This window comes from Eptesicus fuscus, chromosome 14 (genome assembly GCF_027574615.1).
Source record: "Eptesicus fuscus isolate TK198812 chromosome 14, DD_ASM_mEF_20220401, whole genome shotgun sequence".
In the NCBI taxonomy this organism is placed as follows: Eukaryota; Metazoa; Chordata; class Mammalia; order Chiroptera; family Vespertilionidae; genus Eptesicus; species Eptesicus fuscus.
In genome coordinates this window covers 70,071,067-70,091,137 of record NC_072486.1, presented here as the reverse complement: position 1 = coordinate 70,091,137, position 20,071 = coordinate 70,071,067, and the positions used below count along the sequence as shown (strand labels likewise).

The 20,071-nt window shown below is 39.4% G+C and overlaps 1 protein-coding gene across 2 annotated transcripts in view; it reads left to right on the top strand.

Moving 5' to 3' along the window:
- Nucleotides 1-1,873: 1,873 nt before the first annotated feature.
- The window catches only part of KCND2 (potassium voltage-gated channel subfamily D member 2), a 525,626-nt gene continuing 507,428 nt past the window's right edge, over nt 1,874-20,071 (top strand). For both annotated transcript variants that reach the window (XM_008157583.3, XM_054726521.1), the window contains exon 1: nt 1,874-2,988. In XM_008157583.3, the coding sequence (XP_008155805.1) occupies nt 1,874-2,988 (1,115 nt within the window). The remainder of the gene's footprint in view (nt 2,989-20,071) is intronic.

Sequence of the window (20,071 nt, the reverse complement as noted above, 5' to 3'; positions counted from 1 at the left end):
AAAAAAAAAAAAGCTCTTAAAAATTCTGCCGCGGGGCTTGCAGGGCTTGCTCTCCCCCCCCCCCCCCCCCAATCCCCCACCCCCCCGCCCCCGCCAGCAGCCCCCAGAAGACAACCAATTCCTGCGCGTTCCGCTCCGCTCACCGCCTTCCCAGCTCCGCTCTCTCTCTCTTTCTCCTTTTCCCACGCTTGCCTGGAACCCGGACCCAGGGAGGCAGAAGCAAGGCACCGGTCCCCTTCCTCCTCTCCTCCAGCAAGCCACCGCAGCCCGGCGCGTGCAGCCTCCCTTTGTTCGCCGAGGCTCGCTCTCCTCCCCCGGCAGACCCACCTGGATGCTCTCCCTAGGTGACATTTTGCGCCGGGGCTGGTGGGTGGCTGGGGTGGAGCGAGAGGAGCCCGAGGGGGCGGGGGCGGAGAAAGGTCAAGCCCAGGGAAAGGCGGGGGACGCCGTGCACAACCTGCGTGGCGGGGCGTGCGCTCGGTTATTTATTTATTTTCTCCTTCTCTATTGATCGCACGAGCTGAGCGGCGCAGGGAGCCTGGGGACATGCAGGACCACCCACTGGCGGGGAAGCAGCCAGCCGCCCTCCCGCGCACCCGCGCTGCCGAGCGCCTCCAGCCTCCGCGCTCCGGCGATTGCCCGCGCCGGCCCCGGCTCCGGCCCCGCAGCGCCACGGCCGCCCCGCAGCCCCGGCGCCCCGCCACCCCGCACCGTGCAGCTCCGGCCCCGGCGACCGCCCAGGCGCAGTAAGTTGGCAGGAGCGAGTCCGTTCGGTTCGCCTCCCCCGCACCTTTTGAACTTGTTGCTGCCGCTCTGCCGGCCTGCGTCCGGCTTTTGGAAGGTGAAAAGGAGGAGGGCAGCTCGGAAGGATGGGGGAAGGGGAGGCAGAGCTCGCCTGAGCTTCGTTTATGCTCCCCGGGCGCCCGGATTCGGCGGTGGGCGAGCTGCTCCCTCTGCTTCTCCCTTTCCGGGGTGCACGGCGAGGAGAAAGTCTCTATGCAACTCAGCCCGGGTGCACGCGCGGCCAGGCATGTACCGCAGGCGAGGCGCGTTCTGTGTGCAGACCGATGCTGCTGCTGCCGCCGAGGCGGTGGCGGCTGCCAGCTCCCGGGCTCTGTAACTGTCGCGCTGCACCTGAGCTGAACTTGGGAAGAGCGTGAAGGGGCGATTGGACGAACGCTCTGGGCAGACACGACGGGTGCTTGCCGACGAGGGGAAGAGGATCGATCTCTACGGACGCCCCCCCGCCGCGCCCGCCCCTCTGCGCTCCCATCTCTTGAGATTCAGCCCCAGGGACCGAGGTGGTCACCGGACTCCCCAAGAGACGTGGGGCAGTGGCTGTGGTTGATCGCGCCTGGGAGGCTACAACAGGTCGCCTTTTGGAGACTCCTTTGGCGGGAAGGGCCACTTGAAAAAGGAAGGTTTGAAAGAGCCGAAGGGCAGGTGGGAAGCGTTCCTTGATCCGTCAAAAGAAGACCCCTGAGTGATCGTCCTCGGTTCTCTCTACCCCACTGCACAAGGCACACTCACCCCCCCGTTCGAGGAGAAATCCAAGACACCTGTTTGAAGACACTGCCGCGTTTAAGGCCACCTGTGTGCTTGTCGGCACCAGGAGTGGCCTGGCCCAGCTGCTGGGAAAGGTTTGGGCGTGATTGCTAGGACGCTGTGTTTTCCAAATAGCTGTCTTGGAGGGAAACCTGCCCTCCTGAAAACTGTGACTTGGCCAGGAGCCCTGCCTGGGAGGAGGAGTGATCCCTCTGGGCCACCTTCCTCTGGAGCATTTATTTACTCGACAGGAGGGAGTGGGTGGTTGGGGCCCCTTTGAGCTACCGTCCAGGCCCCATCGCCCTTCTTGCCTCCACTTCAAGGCGCCATGGCTGCAGGGGTCGCAGCATGGCTGCCCTTTGCAAGGGCGGCGGCCATCGGGTGGATGCCCGTGGCCTCGGGCCCCATGCCAGCTCCCCCGAGGCAGGAGAGGAAAAGGACTCAGGACGCTCTCATTGTGCTGAACGTGAGTGGCACCCGCTTCCAGACGTGGCAGGACACCCTGGAACGGTACCCAGACACCCTGCTGGGCAGCTCCGAGCGGGACTTTTTCTACCACCCGGAGACGCAGCAGTATTTTTTCGACCGTGACCCAGACATCTTCCGCCACATCCTGAACTTCTACCGCACGGGGAAGCTGCACTACCCGCGCCACGAGTGCATCTCGGCCTACGACGAGGAGCTGGCCTTCTTCGGCCTCATCCCCGAGATCATCGGCGACTGCTGCTACGAGGAGTACAAGGACCGCCGGCGGGAGAACGCCGAGCGCCTGCAGGACGACGCGGACTCGGACAGCACGGGCGAGAACGCGCTGCCCACCATGACCGCGCGCCAGAAGGTCTGGCGGGCCTTCGAGAACCCCCACACCAGCACGATGGCCCTGGTGTTCTACTACGTCACCGGGTTCTTCATCGCCGTGTCCGTGATCGCGAACGTGGTGGAGACGGTGCCGTGCGGGTCCAGCCCGGGGCACATCAAGGAGCTGCCCTGCGGGGAGCGGTACGCGGTGGCCTTCTTCTGCCTGGACACCGCCTGCGTCATGATCTTCACGGTGGAGTACCTGCTGCGCCTGGCCGCCGCCCCCAGCCGCTACCGCTTCGTCCGGAGCGTCATGAGCATCATCGACGTGGTGGCCATCCTGCCTTACTACATTGGGCTGGTCATGACGGACAACGAGGACGTGAGCGGGGCCTTTGTCACCCTCCGGGTCTTCCGTGTCTTCCGCATCTTTAAGTTTTCCCGCCACTCGCAAGGCCTGCGCATCCTGGGCTACACCCTGAAGAGCTGTGCATCCGAGTTGGGCTTCTTGCTCTTCTCGCTCACCATGGCTATCATCATTTTCGCCACGGTTATGTTCTACGCAGAGAAGGGGTCTTCCGCCACCAAGTTCACCAGCATTCCGGCGGCCTTCTGGTATACCATTGTCACCATGACAACACTAGGGTAGGTGCCAACGAGGGAAACGGGATGGAGGTGGGATGTATGTGAGGTGATTGCAGACCCACTGAAGTTGTATAACATAAGTTAGAGGAAATCATTTTTCTCTCACTATCTAAATGGTGTTGAGGAACTCTGTTGACCTATGAAGTAGATATGATATAGAGATGAAAGTACTCAGGGAGTTGGGTACGGATGGCTGACAGTTGATAAATACGATAAAGAAATTTTAGAATTCCTGAATGTAAAGGCGGATCATCAATATTATATGTATGAATACATGAAAACATACTAAGAATGAAAAACACAAAATCTGTGCCCCAATAAAGGTATAATTAGGCACCATACTTATTGAAATGCCCAAAAAATGCTCCAGTGTATTCAAGTGAAAAGTTTTCATGTGCATTTGAAGTATCATTTTTATAGGAATAAGTAATCTTGGCATGCATTTTCCCTCTAAGAACTATAATTCTTATTTTACATTATAAAATATAAGTTATAAATATCATTATAAAATGATTTTGTAATGCATATGTGCCTATTGCTGCATATGCATGTTCATTGTGGCTGATAAGTTATTCAGTTTTAGAACGTCAGGGCTGAAACTGATGAACTCTATAAAATGCAGTGGAATGATATTTGCAATATATTTAAGACTCTCGGATCATAGTTTCAAAAAAAGAAGCAAGTGACTGTCATCCACCATTTTTTGAGAAACTAGAGAACCCATCAGACAATGGGCCCATGACCACTCAATAAATGTTTAGAAGATAGAGCAGTATCTGGTGAGATTGATGGTCACCAAGGGCTGGTTGTGTTACAGAAATTTGTGCGTTCTAATTTTCTTCTAGAATGCTTTTGCGCATGCTTTTATTGGGGATAATGGTGTTTTGCAGGCAAAGGGGCATCTTCTGAATTAATACTTTGAAAAAATTTTAAGCTGGAATTAAGACTTTTTACATTGGAGCAAAGAGAAAGATCTGAAATGATTAGTAATATTCAGCAAACTGCAGAAAAGTAGCAGCGTTTACATATTAGAGAATCTAATAAAATAAGGTGGTTAGAGCCTTGTACTTTTATGAGTTCTTAGATAAGACAAGTAGTGATAGTGCCCTTTCTTCAGCTTTATGCTTCTTTTCTGGCATAATTAATCAGTCCAATAGGGATTTGGTAATGGCTTCAAGAAAAAAGTTATTCCCAAGGCTGCTTTTTCAGTATTGTTTTTCTGGCTAATTTAATTGGTTTTTTTAAAATGATAATGTGGTTAAAATCAACCTAATTTTTTTAGACATCTTGTGTTGAACAGAGTTTCTCATGTTGTCATCTAGCCAACTAATAGAATATGTTATATGTGAAGAATTTTTGGCTAAGTAGGAAATTATAGTACAGTAAAATAAAATAACATGACTTTCATTTAGTCTCACATGTTTTTGTAAGTTCTACTGGTGCATTTTCAAAAATGAATTAGTGAAAATTCATATTCTGTTGCTTGTATTTCTCTTTTATCCTGTTGGTAATTTTGTGACAAATTTTGAAGGAGATTCAGAATAGTGTAGGTGCTTAATCCTTATCAAGGGGGATATATATTGGTCATGTTGTCTTTTTGTCACTTGAAATACTAAGGAAAATTGGATAGTGCAAATCAATATCAGGATTTCAAATTAGAAGTGCATATGAATAAAAAAGGACTCTGTGTCAAGAGGACATAAAGAAAGAAATATTAAATGGAAATATATTTTTAAAAATCTAGTGTCAATGGCAGTGTTTTTCATGAAGTAGAGCAGTATCTGGTGAGTCATTTTAATACTATATAATGTCTATAAGATTGAATATAGGCATTTTTATAATGAATGTGATGACATGGTAATTTCACCAGCTGGAAGTTCTATTCTAGACATGTGAAGTTAGTATTATTTTAAAATGTGTTTCCTGAAATGACTTTTAAATTTTTATTTTATTTAGAATTTTATCTTTGTTTTCAGGAGAACGATGAGGAAATGCTAACCATTAATGGCATTATTATTATATAATAAAATGCTTATAAGCATCTATTTCTTGAAATAATTTAAGAAACTGAATCATGATGCCTGAGTAAAGTCTATGAAATGGATTTAATTCATATGATTCACATGTAAGTGGATTAGAAGAATAAAAATACACTTTCTCAGAACTTGGAAGCAAAATGGGAGTTACTTTGAAGATTTAAGTTTCATTGAAATTGACAAGTTTAATTTTCATAAATTAAGCTAATTAGTGATCCTGATAGGATATAGTAGTTATAGTTTTAAGATGTAGAAATGTTGTGCAGTCAAATACAATCCACTTATTGGAAAATTATATGAACATTTAACAAAGCATATGTTTTATAATATAGCACAGTTTCTTAGGAAAATGTCTTCTGTTTCTCATCAAAATATATTTATAATGCATTTTATAAATATATATATATATTAATTCTGCCTTTTTTTCCTTATCTTTAGTTGCATTGTGACTCAAAGCTTTATTTAAGGATAGAAAACATTTGATAAATCCATTGCCTGAATTTATTTTTTACTTTGTAGTTTTATACTTATACGATGAAATATAAGGTATAAAACTTTCTGGAAAATATGTGTAGTTGAAGCTAATATCAAGCTGTATCTGATAGATGACCAAGAATTTCCCATTACACTTTCTGAGCTCTTTTTATATGGCCATTATTTTTAATGGAGTTAATGTTCATTAATTAATGATAATAGAAGTGAAAATGGAATCCTAAATAGTGCTTATCCAAAGTTTCAGCTCATGCAAACATCTATACTAGTAAGAGAGGAAATAGCCAACAGCTTTGTAATTCATAATTGACAGAATTATCTCCTCCCTCTCAGATCATTTTAGACAATGTTCAGGTCTTTTTGTCTGAAGAAATGGGTCTTTCTTAGAACTATTGTATATTCACCTTTCTTAGAACTATTGTATATTCACCTAATTATTTTTGTGCTGGCTAAAATACTAAGTATATCATTATACTATAACTTAATCATGCTTGTTCTAAATGGAATTATTTAACTTGCTGGTAAAATGAATACTTCAAAGTATAATTTTAAGCCTTCCCATTTCCAATTAATTAAAGCAGAAAACATTAAAAGCATAATTTTTAAAAGTTAAAAAAAGATCCCACTTGGTAATGGTGTATGATCTTTTTAATATGTTGCTGGATCCCATTTGCTACTATTTTGTTGAGGATTTTGGCGTTTATGTTCGTCAGGGATATTGGCCTGTAGTTCTCTTTCTTTTTAGTGTCTTTATTTGGTTTTGGAATTAGGATAATGCTAGCCTCATAAAAATAGCTTGGAAGTGTTCCTTTCTCTTGGATTTTTTTGGAATAGTTTGAGGAGGATAGGTGTTAGTTCTTTGAATGTTTGGTAAAACTGCCTTGTAAAGCCATCTGGGCAAGGGCTTTTGTTTGCTGGGAGTTTTTTTAATACTGCTTAATTTACTCAGTAATTATTGGCCTATTCAGGTTTTCTGATTCTTCCAGATTCAGTGAATTCTAAGAAACCCAAAACAGCAATCAGAAAGAATGTATACACCCCTATGTTCATAGCAGCACAATTTACAATAGCTAAGATCTGGAAATAGCCCAAGTGCCCATCAGCAGATGAGTAGATAAAAAAGCTGTGCTACATTTACACCCTGGAATACTATGCAGCAGCAAAAAAGAAGGATCTCTTACTCTTTGAGACAGCATGGAAGGACTTGGAGAATATTATGCTAAGTGAAATAAGCCAGTCAGAGAAAGATAGGTATCACACGATCTCACTCATATGTGGAATCTAATGAACAACATAAACTGATGAACAAAATAGATTCAGAGACATAGAAGCATAGAACAGAATGCTGAATCTCAGAGGGAAGGTGGGGGAGTGGGGGGGGTTGGTGGGAAGAGAGCACCCAAAAAACTTTTATGCAAATATGCATAACCAATGGACAAATACAATAGGATGGTGAAGGCCTGGGGGGGGGGGCAGTGGGCAGGGATGGGCTAGAAGAGATCAATAGGGAAAAAGTGAACATATGTAATACAACAATAATTTTTTTTTTAAAAGAAGCCAATAAAAGAAAGGATGTCAGATTTTTCAAAACAGTGTTTAGATTGGCCATGCATATCTGTATCTCCATACCATATCCTTCCTTTCTGTGCACATCTGTTGACCTGCATTAGGCCCTGACTACCCTACCTCCCTTCTTTCCATAGTGTAAACTCTAATTACTGCCTTAAACTGCCTTGGGAAAAAAGGACCTGAGACTCCTCCTTTGTCCTAATGACCTTTTTGGCGATAGCTTCCAGGCCTTGTTTTTCATGCAGGTAGTAGGGTAGAACTTAAATTTTGCCAAATTTAGGAAATTTCAAAGTGGTCACCAATAATAAAAAAACCAAAAAAAAAAAAAAAAAACAAAAAAAAAACAAAACACAAAAAACTAATGTTGTGACAATATATTTAACAAGTTCCAGCTTCAGTTTATCATTGTACCTCAGGTGCATGATGTTTGAGTGAGAAGTGGTATCAGGTGGCATTAAATAATTGGAGGAGATTTTTATGTTAGGTAGTATTTGCATTTTGAGTCATGATTGCTAACCATTTAGACCAGTGCTTCCCAACCTTTTTTTGGCCATGCCCCACCTAAGCATCTCTAAAATCCTGATATCCCTCTGCCCCCGACATATAATTCTTATTATTCAAAACGTGAACACCTATTCATGTGGAGGAAACCTAAAAGGCCACTAACTTGGTTTAAACAAGCTTCCAAAGAACATGGCATCCATGAAAGAGAAAAATAAAAGAATGAAAGGTCAGTTGAAGTCCTGAGGAAGAAATCACCAAGAAACTGTTTAAAAAGTATGAAGTGATATGATAAAACTAGTGGCCCGATGCACGAATGAAGATTCGTGCACGAATGGGCCTTTGTTCCCCTGGCTGCTGGCACCGCCTTCTCTCTGGCCTGAGCAGCCTTTCCACTCCGGCCCAGAGCTGCCTTTCTGCCTTCCCATGCTGCCCAGAGGCCCCTAGTGGCTGGGTTGGTGCAGAACGCTAAGCCATCTTTGTTGGGTTAATTTGCATACTCACTCCTGAGTGGCTGGTGGGTGTCATGAAGGTACAGTCATTTAGCATGTAACTCTTTTATTAGGTAGATAGCTAATAAAGTTTCAAAACATATAATAGAGAACTGAAATGCATAAATATGTCACAATATATATTCATATACTGAATATGAGGCCCCTAGATTAATAAGAATTGCAAAAAATTCACTACTAATAACTCATTCTCGAATTGCCCACCCTTAAAAATCAAACCCTGTGGGGTATGTGCCCCACATTAGGAACCACTGATTTAGAGCCTTTAAGAAACAAAAAATAGGTAATGTATTATTCATGACATAAAACTTAAGAACTTGGAAGTGTCATTTTTGCAGACATTACCTCTTCTTTAATTTAAAAATAAAGATATTTTTAATATGGGAAAGAAAGTTACTATGTGGTATTTCTGTAAAGTTTTGTTTAGAATAAACTTCATGACTTAATTACATAAATCATTCTGATTTCTGAACAAATACAGGAAAACATTTATTTGTAGTATACATTCATCAGAAACAAATATGGTAGAATTACTGGTACATCTATGCTCTCAGAAAAAACTTAGTGTAGTTGTCTATAAGACTTTCAAACACTAGCTCTATAATATTTGAATTTTAATAGGTTTGTTAACTTGCTATTTTAAAAAACAAAAAAGCAAAATAATTTTTCTTTGTGATTTTTCTAACAAAGTAGCAGGGAAATTCCCTTTTTTAGAATGACATAATTGGAGTGGGATTTTGTGTGTGTGTGTATGTGTGTGTGTGAGTGTGTGTGTGTGTATGTTATAAATACCATATACACAAATAAGTATATTAAGTGTTTTATTTGTTATCCTATATAATAAAAGGATAATATGCAAATTGACCCTAATGGCGGAACCACCAGGAACTACTGTTCGCAATGACATGCACTGACCACCAGGGGGCAGATGCTCAACACAGGAGCTGCCCCCTGGTGGTCAGTGCGCTCCCACAGGGGGAGCTCCGCTCAGCCACAACCTGGCTCCCAGATTGTAAGAGGGTGCAGGCCGAAGGACCCCACCAGTGCACAAATCCATGCACTGGGCCTGTAGTGTTGAATAAAAGTGGTGAAAGCAGACATCCCTGTTTTGTTTCTAATCCTAAGGGAAACACTTTTAGTTTTTGCCCATTAACTATGATATTAGCTGTGGAGTTGTCATATATGGCCTTTATTATGTGAAAGGATGATCCCTCCATTCCCACTTTGCTGAGAGTTTGTTTTTTTTTAAATAAAAAATGGGTGCTGGATTTATGTCAAATGCTTTTTCTGCATCTTATTGATATGATCACATGATTTTTATCTTTCATTTTATGTGATGTTTCACATTTAGCTGAATTCCAAAACTAGATAAAGATATACATATTTTTAAATGAGGACATTTAAAAAATGTATGCATCTTAATTTCTTTTATAAGCATGTATTTTGTTGACAGACAGAGGTATGTTTAGAAGAGATAATGTGTTCTCTCAGCAGAGTACCTTAGAGACTGTGCCATTTTCTCATTTTCAGTGGGTCTATGATATATTTTTTTCTTTTTAGGATTTCCCTTTAGACTAAAGATTGACTTGGTATTATACTTATTTTTTGTATAGTTATTTCATTCAATTCTGATGTCGTGTATTTTGCATTTGTGTAAACTTTGCTCTCAATTATACTCATTTTTGAAAATAAGTTAATGAAGACCAAATTTCTTTTGACCTAATTTCTGAATTCCTGATAATAGGAAAATTTGCAGTTATTTATTTAAAACAAATCATTTTATACATGCAAGATTTATTTTGTGGATTGCTCATAGTTACGCAATTAAATAGCAGCAGGATTATTTGAAATTTCATTTTTGACTCCTTTTTTTGAAGGCCTTAAGACATTATATAAGAATGTACACTAATAGCAACTTGGGGGCTACTGCTGATGCTACAGGGATAAGAAAAGGAATACATTTCCTTTATACGCCATTAATATGCATTTCTCTCCTAGCTCTACGGTCTGTGACTCACCCCACATTCTTCAGTATCACTGCTTGCTCTATATTCATTCACACAATACTGAGGTTTTTCATGGTGATTTCTAGTTGATATAATACACCCATGTGTTCTCATCTGGTGAACTCCTAGACTATTTGTCAGCAAACTACCTGGCCTGATGAAGGAGAAAGAAAATCAAAATTTTTTGTTTGTTTGTTTCCTAAATCACCTGAAAAAATCTTTGGCCTGTTGGTTGTTAAAACTCTACAATTTAACTTCTCTTTCATTGAAAGAACATTCACTGAAAAAGGAGTATTATTTTTCCTTCAGAGCTCTAATAATGATTCACTCTTTTTTCTCTCCTCTCCCTATGTCTTACATTGTTTTATGGATATATATATATCCATATACTGTTTTCCCACTGGCCCACTGGTTTCAGTAGCTAGACTTGTAGACTTGACAGTGTGGGATATGGTCTGATATTGAAAATAAATCCGGAGATAAAATACCATCTACCTTTCTGTGCACATCCGTGCTGCTCTTGGCTTCTGTAGATTTCGTTGGAATTTAGTTTTCTCCTTTGAGAACCAGCCTTTAACATTGAACTTCTCCATGAAACCTTCTCAACCTCCCAAGCCTATATAATGTGTAGTTGGAATACTCTTGACATTAATAAATGCTTTTTTATATACAAAGTGTGGTTTTACTTCTTGCCTTCCTAACTAGATTGACAGGCTTTTGAGGTTTGGATTTATACCTTTTGGGACTTATTACCCACGAGCTCAATACTCATATGTAGAAAAATCTATATTAATGTGTTGCCGATCATGGCATGAGATGATAACTGCACACCATGGAGAGAGCTCCATAGCCAGGGAATTGTGCCACCTCAACTTTACCAGTAATCTACTAATCTAATCTTTCCCTTTGTTCAATGTTAAAAAGTGAACTTTATTATTTGAACATTTTATCTTTGAGTGTACTACAACATACTCTTTTTAGTTTAGGGAGGGCTATGAGACTTCTCCATTTTTGGTAGTAATTCTTCTGCAAATATTAGAATTAATAGTTGTCAGTGTCTTTTTCCTTAATCAGTTTGCTTTCTGGTGAAGGCTGGGTAAAGTGCAGGTGCCTCTGGGAATCATATGGAGATACCTTATAATGTAAGGGAATCAGCACAGGAATGCACCGCCTTCTCTTTCCAGCTCGGTGTCCTAGCTAAATATTAGCAGGCAAGGAGCCCGTAGGTGAAAAAATACTTTGATGACACTTTGTGACAAGGAAGGTGTTCTTTCTCTTACACAGTAAACACGAGGTGGCACTTTTTTCTTTATGCAGGCCCACTCATTTACGAATAAAATGGAATTGTTTAAAAATAGCGAACTATTATCTGTAAATGACATAGAAGATAAATGTAGTCTCTCTCGGGAAGAAGTTCCTATTATAAGAGATTGAAAGGCAGGTATACAAAATACATGTAGCTACATATCCTGGCATGGTGCAATCCGTTTTGCAGTGGAAATTTTGACAAGTCTGTTATGTAAAGAAGATTCGAATCATGAAGAGTGTGGGGAGAATAGGTGGTGAGTTATCAGAAGTTAGTAATGAGAAAAAATAACACTGAAAGTGTAAGATGACAGTTGAAATAATGTCTAATAGGATGGGAAGGTTTTGTTCTAAAAGTAAAGGGTCTTGCCTTTTTTGTTTTTATGTGTGCCTGATTCTTCCATCTTCCTCACTTTATTCATTTTTAAGACTAACAGGAATAGTGCTTTTGCAAACCCAAAGCTTTATCAGTAGCATGTACTTTTAGGAAATCAAAATGTGACTCATAGAGCTCAATTCAATTTAACATATGTTGTTGATCATTTACTACCCCTCATTGACCTCAATAGTAAACATAACTGCCAACTTCCTAACCTTAAGAACTTTGTAGTCTAGTGGGAGAGGCAGAAAATAAACATGTAAATACTATGTAATTCTAGGTACTGGTGGCTGCTATAAGCAAAATAAATCAGGGTAAGAAGTGTATTATTTTAAACGAGGGGCCCAGTGCACGAATTTGTGCACCTTGAAAGGAACTGTGGGCCTGGATGCTGCAGTGGCATAGGGGTGGGTCTCAGCCTATTCTCTGCACCCCCATGCCACTGCCGCTCCCACATGCTGATGGCGCTGGCCCCTCTCGCACCCTCTGATGGCGCAGAGCAATTGGGGCCAGTGTAATCAGCAGGTGCGAATGGTGGCTGCTTCCCTGATTGCCCCTCTGGAGCAGGGGGAAGTGGAGAAGCCCTGAGGGGTGATCGGGGCCGGCAGCAACTGCTTGCACCCGCTGATGGTGCCGAGTGATCGAGGCTGGCGCCGGGTGCCAGCAGTGGGTGCAAGCTGCAGCTCTGGCACCAGCAGCAGTGCGAGCGCCAGGCGGGACCATGGTGCATGGGAGCAAAGAATTTTCAGTAACCACCAGAGGCTCGCCCCGATGATGGTGACTGGTGTCCCGCCATGGTCTGGCGCCCCACTCACCTGCTCCACCATCCTGCTGTGGCCGATGCCTGCCATGTTCCACACTCTGCCGCCTGCTGCCAACGCCCACCATGTTCTGTGTGCACCCCCATCATAGTGACTGGTTGTTCGATTGTTCTGCCATTAGGTCTATTTGCATATTAGCCTTTTATTGTATAGGATAGGGGACAGACAAGGCATTTCCAAGGGGAATATATAAACTGATGGCTAACTGCAGGGAGTAGAGTGACTTCTGTGAATATCTGGATGAAGAGTTTTAGAAGAAGAGAGAAAAGAAGTATAAAGAACTCAAGGTGTAAGGAGGCTTGGTATATCTCACCTAAGGTCGCTGTAATTGAAGCAAAGGGAGGGAGGGGCTTAGTAGCAAATGCTATCTGAAAGGTAGTTGGGACAAGAGGATGTAGGATGTTACAGGCCATAATCAAGACTTCTGGTTTCATTTAAGACATAATGGGGAGATATTAGGAAGTTATTAGCATACAGGACAGGATGTGATTCTGTGTTAAAATGAGCACAAGGTCTGAAACATTTACATTTTTTCCAATGGCCATTCAGCATGTATAAATCCTCATCCTTTGTTAGATTTGTTATATTTACCTTACCTTAAAATTTACATCCAGTTATTCATGAGATTTTCCAGAAAAATGGAGTATTTTATTAGAATACATGATTAAATTATCCCTATCTGACAAAAATAAGACTACTTCAAATGAAAAATGATTTTTTTTTTTTTTGCTGAAAAGATAAAATTGGTTCTCAATAGATATGGAGCTATTTTGGAAATGACTGAAGATTATTATTTATTTTGAATATAGATTTGCAGATTTACAGTTGTCAATTCTAATGTCAGTGTTCAAGAATATCACATATACTTTGGATTCTATTTAGAGAATTTTCATTTATTTTTTTCTATGATTGCAGCAAGTACATATATATTCTCATCAGGTTTTGTTATTTTCATGAGTTTGAAAGAAAAATGATTTCTATGTTTTTAAATCTGAAAATTGCCAGAGGATCTGTATTTTTTTTTTTTTTTTTTTTTTTACTCCAAGGTAAGTTGGGACCCTGTGTGTAGCCAATGTATAATGAAAACTGACAGAGACGGTGCTTTGGTTAGGATCACCATGCTGCAGAGTAAAACATAACAAAGAATGGAAAATTGGAGAGAACTTAGGTCAGAAGAACAGGAATTGGATTAATAGCATAAAAATAAAACAGATAATTATGGCAGCTTCCCAGATGAGCAACTTGTGAAAACAGTTCTTGAATGTAAGGGAATTCAGTGTGGCATCTCACTTTTGTATTCTCCTTACAACATCTGCTCTCCAGGTAATTCTCCATCTCGCCCAATAGTTCTATACAGCGGTTGTATTTGTGATGGAAGAAACCAGGATTTGTGAGGGCCATCACAAGGAAAACGTGCCTTTGCCTGTTATGAAGTTGTTAATGCAACTTCACTCATAATTAGTATCCTTTGTTAATTTTGATGGGGGACTGGTTTTCTTTCATCTTGCTACAGAAATTGAAGCTAAGTATATAGAAATGTTTAATAACTTTAACTATATGTTTCAACTTAAGGCCAACCATATCCAATAGAATAATATGAAGAATATCAAACCGGAAAATATCTCCCAAGGCTTTGATTTTTTCATTTTTGTGAAATTAAGAATGAGAATTGGAGTTGATATTCAATTGGTTTTCTGATATTTCATAGTATTTTATAAAATGACACTTTTTTAGTATATTTATAAAATATAACTTTTTGCATACATCTACAACCAAGAAATATTCATATTCTCCATTCATATTGTATAGTTTTTTTCAGATTACTGTAGTTATAAAAATTATGCTAATTTCCAGGTATCTCATAGGCATTCAGAGGGGATACATCACTATGAAATAGGATATATGAATAAATGTCAGGGGAAATTACTTTTATTTTAGGCAATTCTTAATTATGAAAATGAGTATTATTTTCAAAGCTTTATAGGTAATGTTGCAATTTTTTAAGTTTGTAAAAAAAGGCAATTCTTTTATTTTTATTTTTTTTAAATACATTTTTATTGATTTCAGAGAGGAAGGGAGAGAGAGATAGAAACATCAATGATGAGAGAGAATCATTGATTGGCCGCCTCCTGCACGCCTCACACTGGGGATCGAGCCCACAACCTGGGCATGTGCCCTTGGCTGGAATTGAACCTGGGACCCCTCAGTCTGTGGGCCGATACTCTATCCACTGAGCCAAATCGGCTAGGGCAAAAGGCAATTCTTTTAGAAAGCATAATTAACTTAGAGTGTATATATATTGACCTGTTGTCTTTTTAAAATATAGCATCTGTGCTTTTGGCTTTAAAAATTGTATGAATTTGATGTGAAATGTCAGAAGATAACAGTAAATATCCTAATAAAAAGAAGAAGAATGTAATTTAGAAAATGGTTACAAACCCTCCTTTATGGAAACAAAGCCCTTTATTCAGGATTGGCATGCTCCTAAAGTGCCTATTGATTTTGCAAAGAACTTTATTATTTAAATGTAAAATGTCCAACTACCTTTATAATCACCTAAATGAAAAGTAAGATTATTTTATTTCAAAAACAAAGGAAGTCTTCTTCTTCAGTCAAATATCAAATTTTGGCAAAATGCTCTAATATATACTACTTTATGCCAAACTTTGAGTTCATTAAGAAATCACTTTATAGATATCCACATTTCTTTTACTTCTGTCTCCTCATTACTTCCCACATTATTCAGTGCCCAGTTTCTGAATCTATACCTATTGTTTTAAATATTACTAAAATATGTGTGAATGTACAGTGTGTACTCAAATATACATATAAGAAACACAAGCACACATATGCATCAATACAAAATGTATGGCTATGTATTATGCGCATGTGAATACACATACCCTCTTCTTTTATTTTTCTGAGAAAACACAAAATGAACTATTGATGATAATACTTTTAAGAAGTTGGGTATGTGGGAGATAAGAAGAATCATTTTATATTTCATTTTGTACCTTTTGTTATTTTTAAAAAGGGTTTTTTTCATCAACTTATAGAACTTCTGTTAAAAGAGGGCTCTTTGGTAATTTTTGGGGTCTTCTCTCTTTGTATTTTTCTATATGAAAACTTTTTGAGATGTTATTTAAAAGTGGAACCCTCTCCTACCATAACCCTTTGATGTTTCACTCAAAAATATCCTAAATATATCACAGCTGTTTGACGTTGGTCAAGTTACTTAAACACTGTTTGCCTGAAATTCCTCATCTGTAAAAATAGGTGAGCCATATCTACCTCATAGCGTTTATATGGAAATTAAATGTAAATATGTAAAGTTCTTAGAATATTACCTTCTATGTAGGTGCTATATGAGATATTGCTATTATGTTATTATTATTAAATATGGGATATTAAAATAATATTAAAGGTAATAGATTTTTTGCATAAGAAAATGTAATAAAGGAGCAGGAGGAAACTTTGGGAGGTGACAGATATGTCCATGGCCTTGATGGTGGTGATGTTTAGTCACACACTCATCAAGTTGTAGACACTAAAAATGTGCAGCTTTAGAGATAGAAGAAGGAAGGGAGGGAGGAATGAAGAAAAGCAGGTAGGGAGAGAGGGAGGTTCTCAGTAAACTACAAATAGAAGGAGAAGAGGAAGTCTCTAGTGGCCGTCACCCAGTAGACAATTAGGCAGAACATGATTGTTGATGATGGAGAGTTATTAACTGAAAACACATCTTAAATCAATAGGTATTTCCTATTAGGAACTGGAATTTTGAGTTACCATACCAAACGTTTTTGTTGTTAAAAATTCTACAGTTAATAAACTTGGATACCAAATTATAAAAATTCTCTGTCTCTAGCAAACTTGTTTTGACGTGAAATACTTAATCATTTCTTTCTTATTGCTTACTCTGCCGATTTGCAAAGAGGATTTGAAACAATTTACTGTCAAATGAATCAAAAAGATTAAATAAACAACTGTTAAATATGAAGGGGAAATGATGGAGAATAAAAGTTACATTAAATGAAGCGCTACTGAGCGTAAAATAAGTTCTGATTTTCCTGGCAGCTAAAGAAAAGAAGCAAAGTAAAGTAAAAAAGAAGCAAAATAAAGCTCTATTTATCCAATAAAGGAAAGTATCTCACTCCCTGAGGAGCAGAGCATGCTTTTAAGCAATGTAATGAACCAATAATTTCACAAATTATTTAGAACTATTTTTTATTTTGGCCATATATATATATAAACTTTCACAATGTAAAGTACATAATAACACTGTAAGAATACAAAGGTGTTTTCAAAGGAAATATAAATGTCTTGATTAAAATATACTTCTCGATCATTATAAGGTTCATATATAGTGTTTAGCAAATTCTTAGTGTGGACTAAAGATCACCAGAATTAGGGTCACCCAAGATACTTATTAAAAATGCAGATTCTTGGCATTCACCTAAAACAATGTAAATAGTCTCTGGAAGTGGGAACCATGACACCTGCATTTTCACTTCTCACATCAAATTTTAAGAACCACTATCTGGAAGAATGTATGTTGAGCCTGTCTCTACTGTTATCATCCTGGAATATTATTGACCTTGAGTTGCAATTTTGAAAGGGGGTAAAAACAAACCATTTAAAATAATGAACTTGACAAATTAGTGAAAGTGCTAGTTTTCAATATTACTTAATTAACATGTCAATAAGGTAGAAATTCAATAATCCTGAATATAGGTGGTAACCTGATTCTTTATTGCAAAAGCCCAATCTGATCCTGTGCTGAGGAATAAGGTTTCTTGGATGATATCCATTAGTGTCAGTGTTCTAAGAACCGCTGGAATAAGGAAGACACTGCTTCCTTTTGGGAATTTAGGACTTTGAGTTTTAATGTTATTGGTTTCCTAACACTGTCAGGAATAGGTGGACTGAGCTTTCCTAGTGTAGGCACAAGTTAACTGACCAGTTGATCATAATGAAAATAGGAAACACGCAGTCAGATATTAGAGGCTCAGAAGAAGGGAAGAGCTTATGAGAAGCAAGACAGCACCATGTCTGAACATGATCTGAAGCTCATGAGATGAGAATTTACTTAGGTCAATATTTTTTCTCTTTTATTTTCTTCTATATAAGCAGAGAGTTGATTTTAAAAGGCTTTACTTTCCAAAGAGGGTCATTTTTAGTCACATGTTAGAAATTTAAATCGCAGAGGAGTTGAAGATAAAACAACAGATGATTGGTGGATTCTTATATTGTAATTGAGCATATGGGAAGTTGCATGTAAAAATTTGCTGAAGGGCTGATATGACATTGAACTTTTCATGGCCGTTAGCATGTCCAAACTGAAGTATGCCATACACCTTTTCCCACGAGGCCTAAGAGTAAGGAGACCTGGCTTGTGAAAGTGATCGACAATTAATATGGCCAGGAGTTGAAATTCATTTCCTGCCTTGGAGGATGGTATCTCATTAGCTATGGTTACCGGATTTCGGGTCATCAACTTTTATACAAAAGGAAACCTATAGTCAGAAGTCATGTTTCAATCATAAAAGTGCTGATAAATACTAGTGTACTCTCAGGCAAACTCAAGTGTTCCTTAGTGTTAAGATGAGAAGGCGAGACATGACATTTTGAAATCTTGGTTTAAAGTGAGATTAGATCAGTGGTAGGCAAACTCATTAGTCAACAGAGCCAAATATCAACAGTATAACGATTGAAATTTCTTTTGAGAGCCAAATTTTTTAAACTTAAACTTCTTCTAACACCACTTCTTCAAAATAGATTCGCCCAGGCCGTAGTATTTTGTGGAAGAGCCACACTCAAGGGGCCAAAGAGCCGCATGTGGCTCGCGAGCTGCAGTTTGCCGACCACGGGATTAGATGATGCAGGTTTATACCAAGTCAGATAAATAGGTAAGAGTTTTATAAACCCTCGTAAGGCCTCTCTTCCTGAACATAATATATCTGGATGGAGACGAAGACATACACACACACACACACACACACACACACACACACACACACACACACAGGAGAGAGAGAGAGAGAGAGAGAGAGAGAGAGAGAGAGAGAGAGAGAGAGAGGTAAGGATGTAATCTGACACTTTTAATGGAGTAGGAGAGTCTACTGTTTATTGGGCCCCTGCTCTGTGGCAGGCACCACCCCCACAGACATAAACCATGTTATTTTTTCATACAGGGCATTGATTGCCCCCCTCGCTCTTGCTTTGCCACATTTCAATTCCCATTGGCAAGAGAAAAGAAAATAAGCTAAATAATTAATAAAACGAAAATGACAAAACCAAATTAAGAACATTCTACTGAAAACATGTTTAAGCAGCTAGAACTAACATTAAAAAAAAAAAAAAAAAAGCAGGCAAACTCTTCTAGCTAAAATAAAAAGCTGAACCCAGAAGCAATAGAAAATGTTCTGAGAAGCATGTCTGGGATTTTTTGTGAGAATGTTTTAAATATTCCTTTATTTAAAATAAAACACTTTTACCAGTTTCCTCATTATCTTTGTCATTTGTTCTCTCTCTCTCTCTCTCTCTCTCTCTCTCTCTCTCTCTCCCTCCCCCCCTCTGCATATTATATTCCCTATACTTTTTTAAAAAGTAAAGTTACATACATGATGGACTTTAACTTCCCAAAACTTTACTATTTCTTAAAATTAAGGATTTTGTTTTATATACCATAGGACAGTTACTCATTTTAATAGTTTAACATTGATACATAATATTTTTCCTAAACTATTTTTGGTATTCCAGTTTTATGGTTTACCTAATGTCCTGTATATCATTTCTTTTTAAAAATTTTTCTTTTTAAAAAAAAATCTTTATTGTTGAAAGTATTACATTGGTCCTCCTTTTCCCCCCATTATCCTCTTCTAATCCGCTTCTTCCGCCCTCAGGCCCTCACCACCCCATTGTCTGTGGCCATGGGTTATGTATACATACATACAAGTTCATTGGTTGATCTCTTCCCACCCACCCTCCCCTGCATTCCCTCTGAGGTTCAACAGACTGTTCATGCTTCTATGTTTCTGGGTCTATTTTTGATCATCAGTTTATGTTGTTCATTAGATTCCACATGAGTGAGATCATGTGATACTTATCTTCCTCTGACTGGCTTATTTCATTCAGCCTAATATTCTCTAGGTCCATCCATGCCATTGCAAATGGTAAGAGTTCTTTCTTTTTTATTGCTGCATAGTATTCCATGGTATAAATGTACTGTATCTTTTTTATCCTCTCATCTGCTGATGAGCAATTATTTCACCTAGCATAATAACCTCTAGGTTCATCCATGATGTCACAACTGGTAAGATTTCATTCTTTTTTATGGCCAAGTAATAATCTATTGTGTATATGTACCACTCTTCTTTATCCACTCACCTATTGATGGGCACTTGGTTTGCTTCTGTTTCTTGTTTATTATAAATAACTAGTGGCCCAGTGCATGAAATTCATG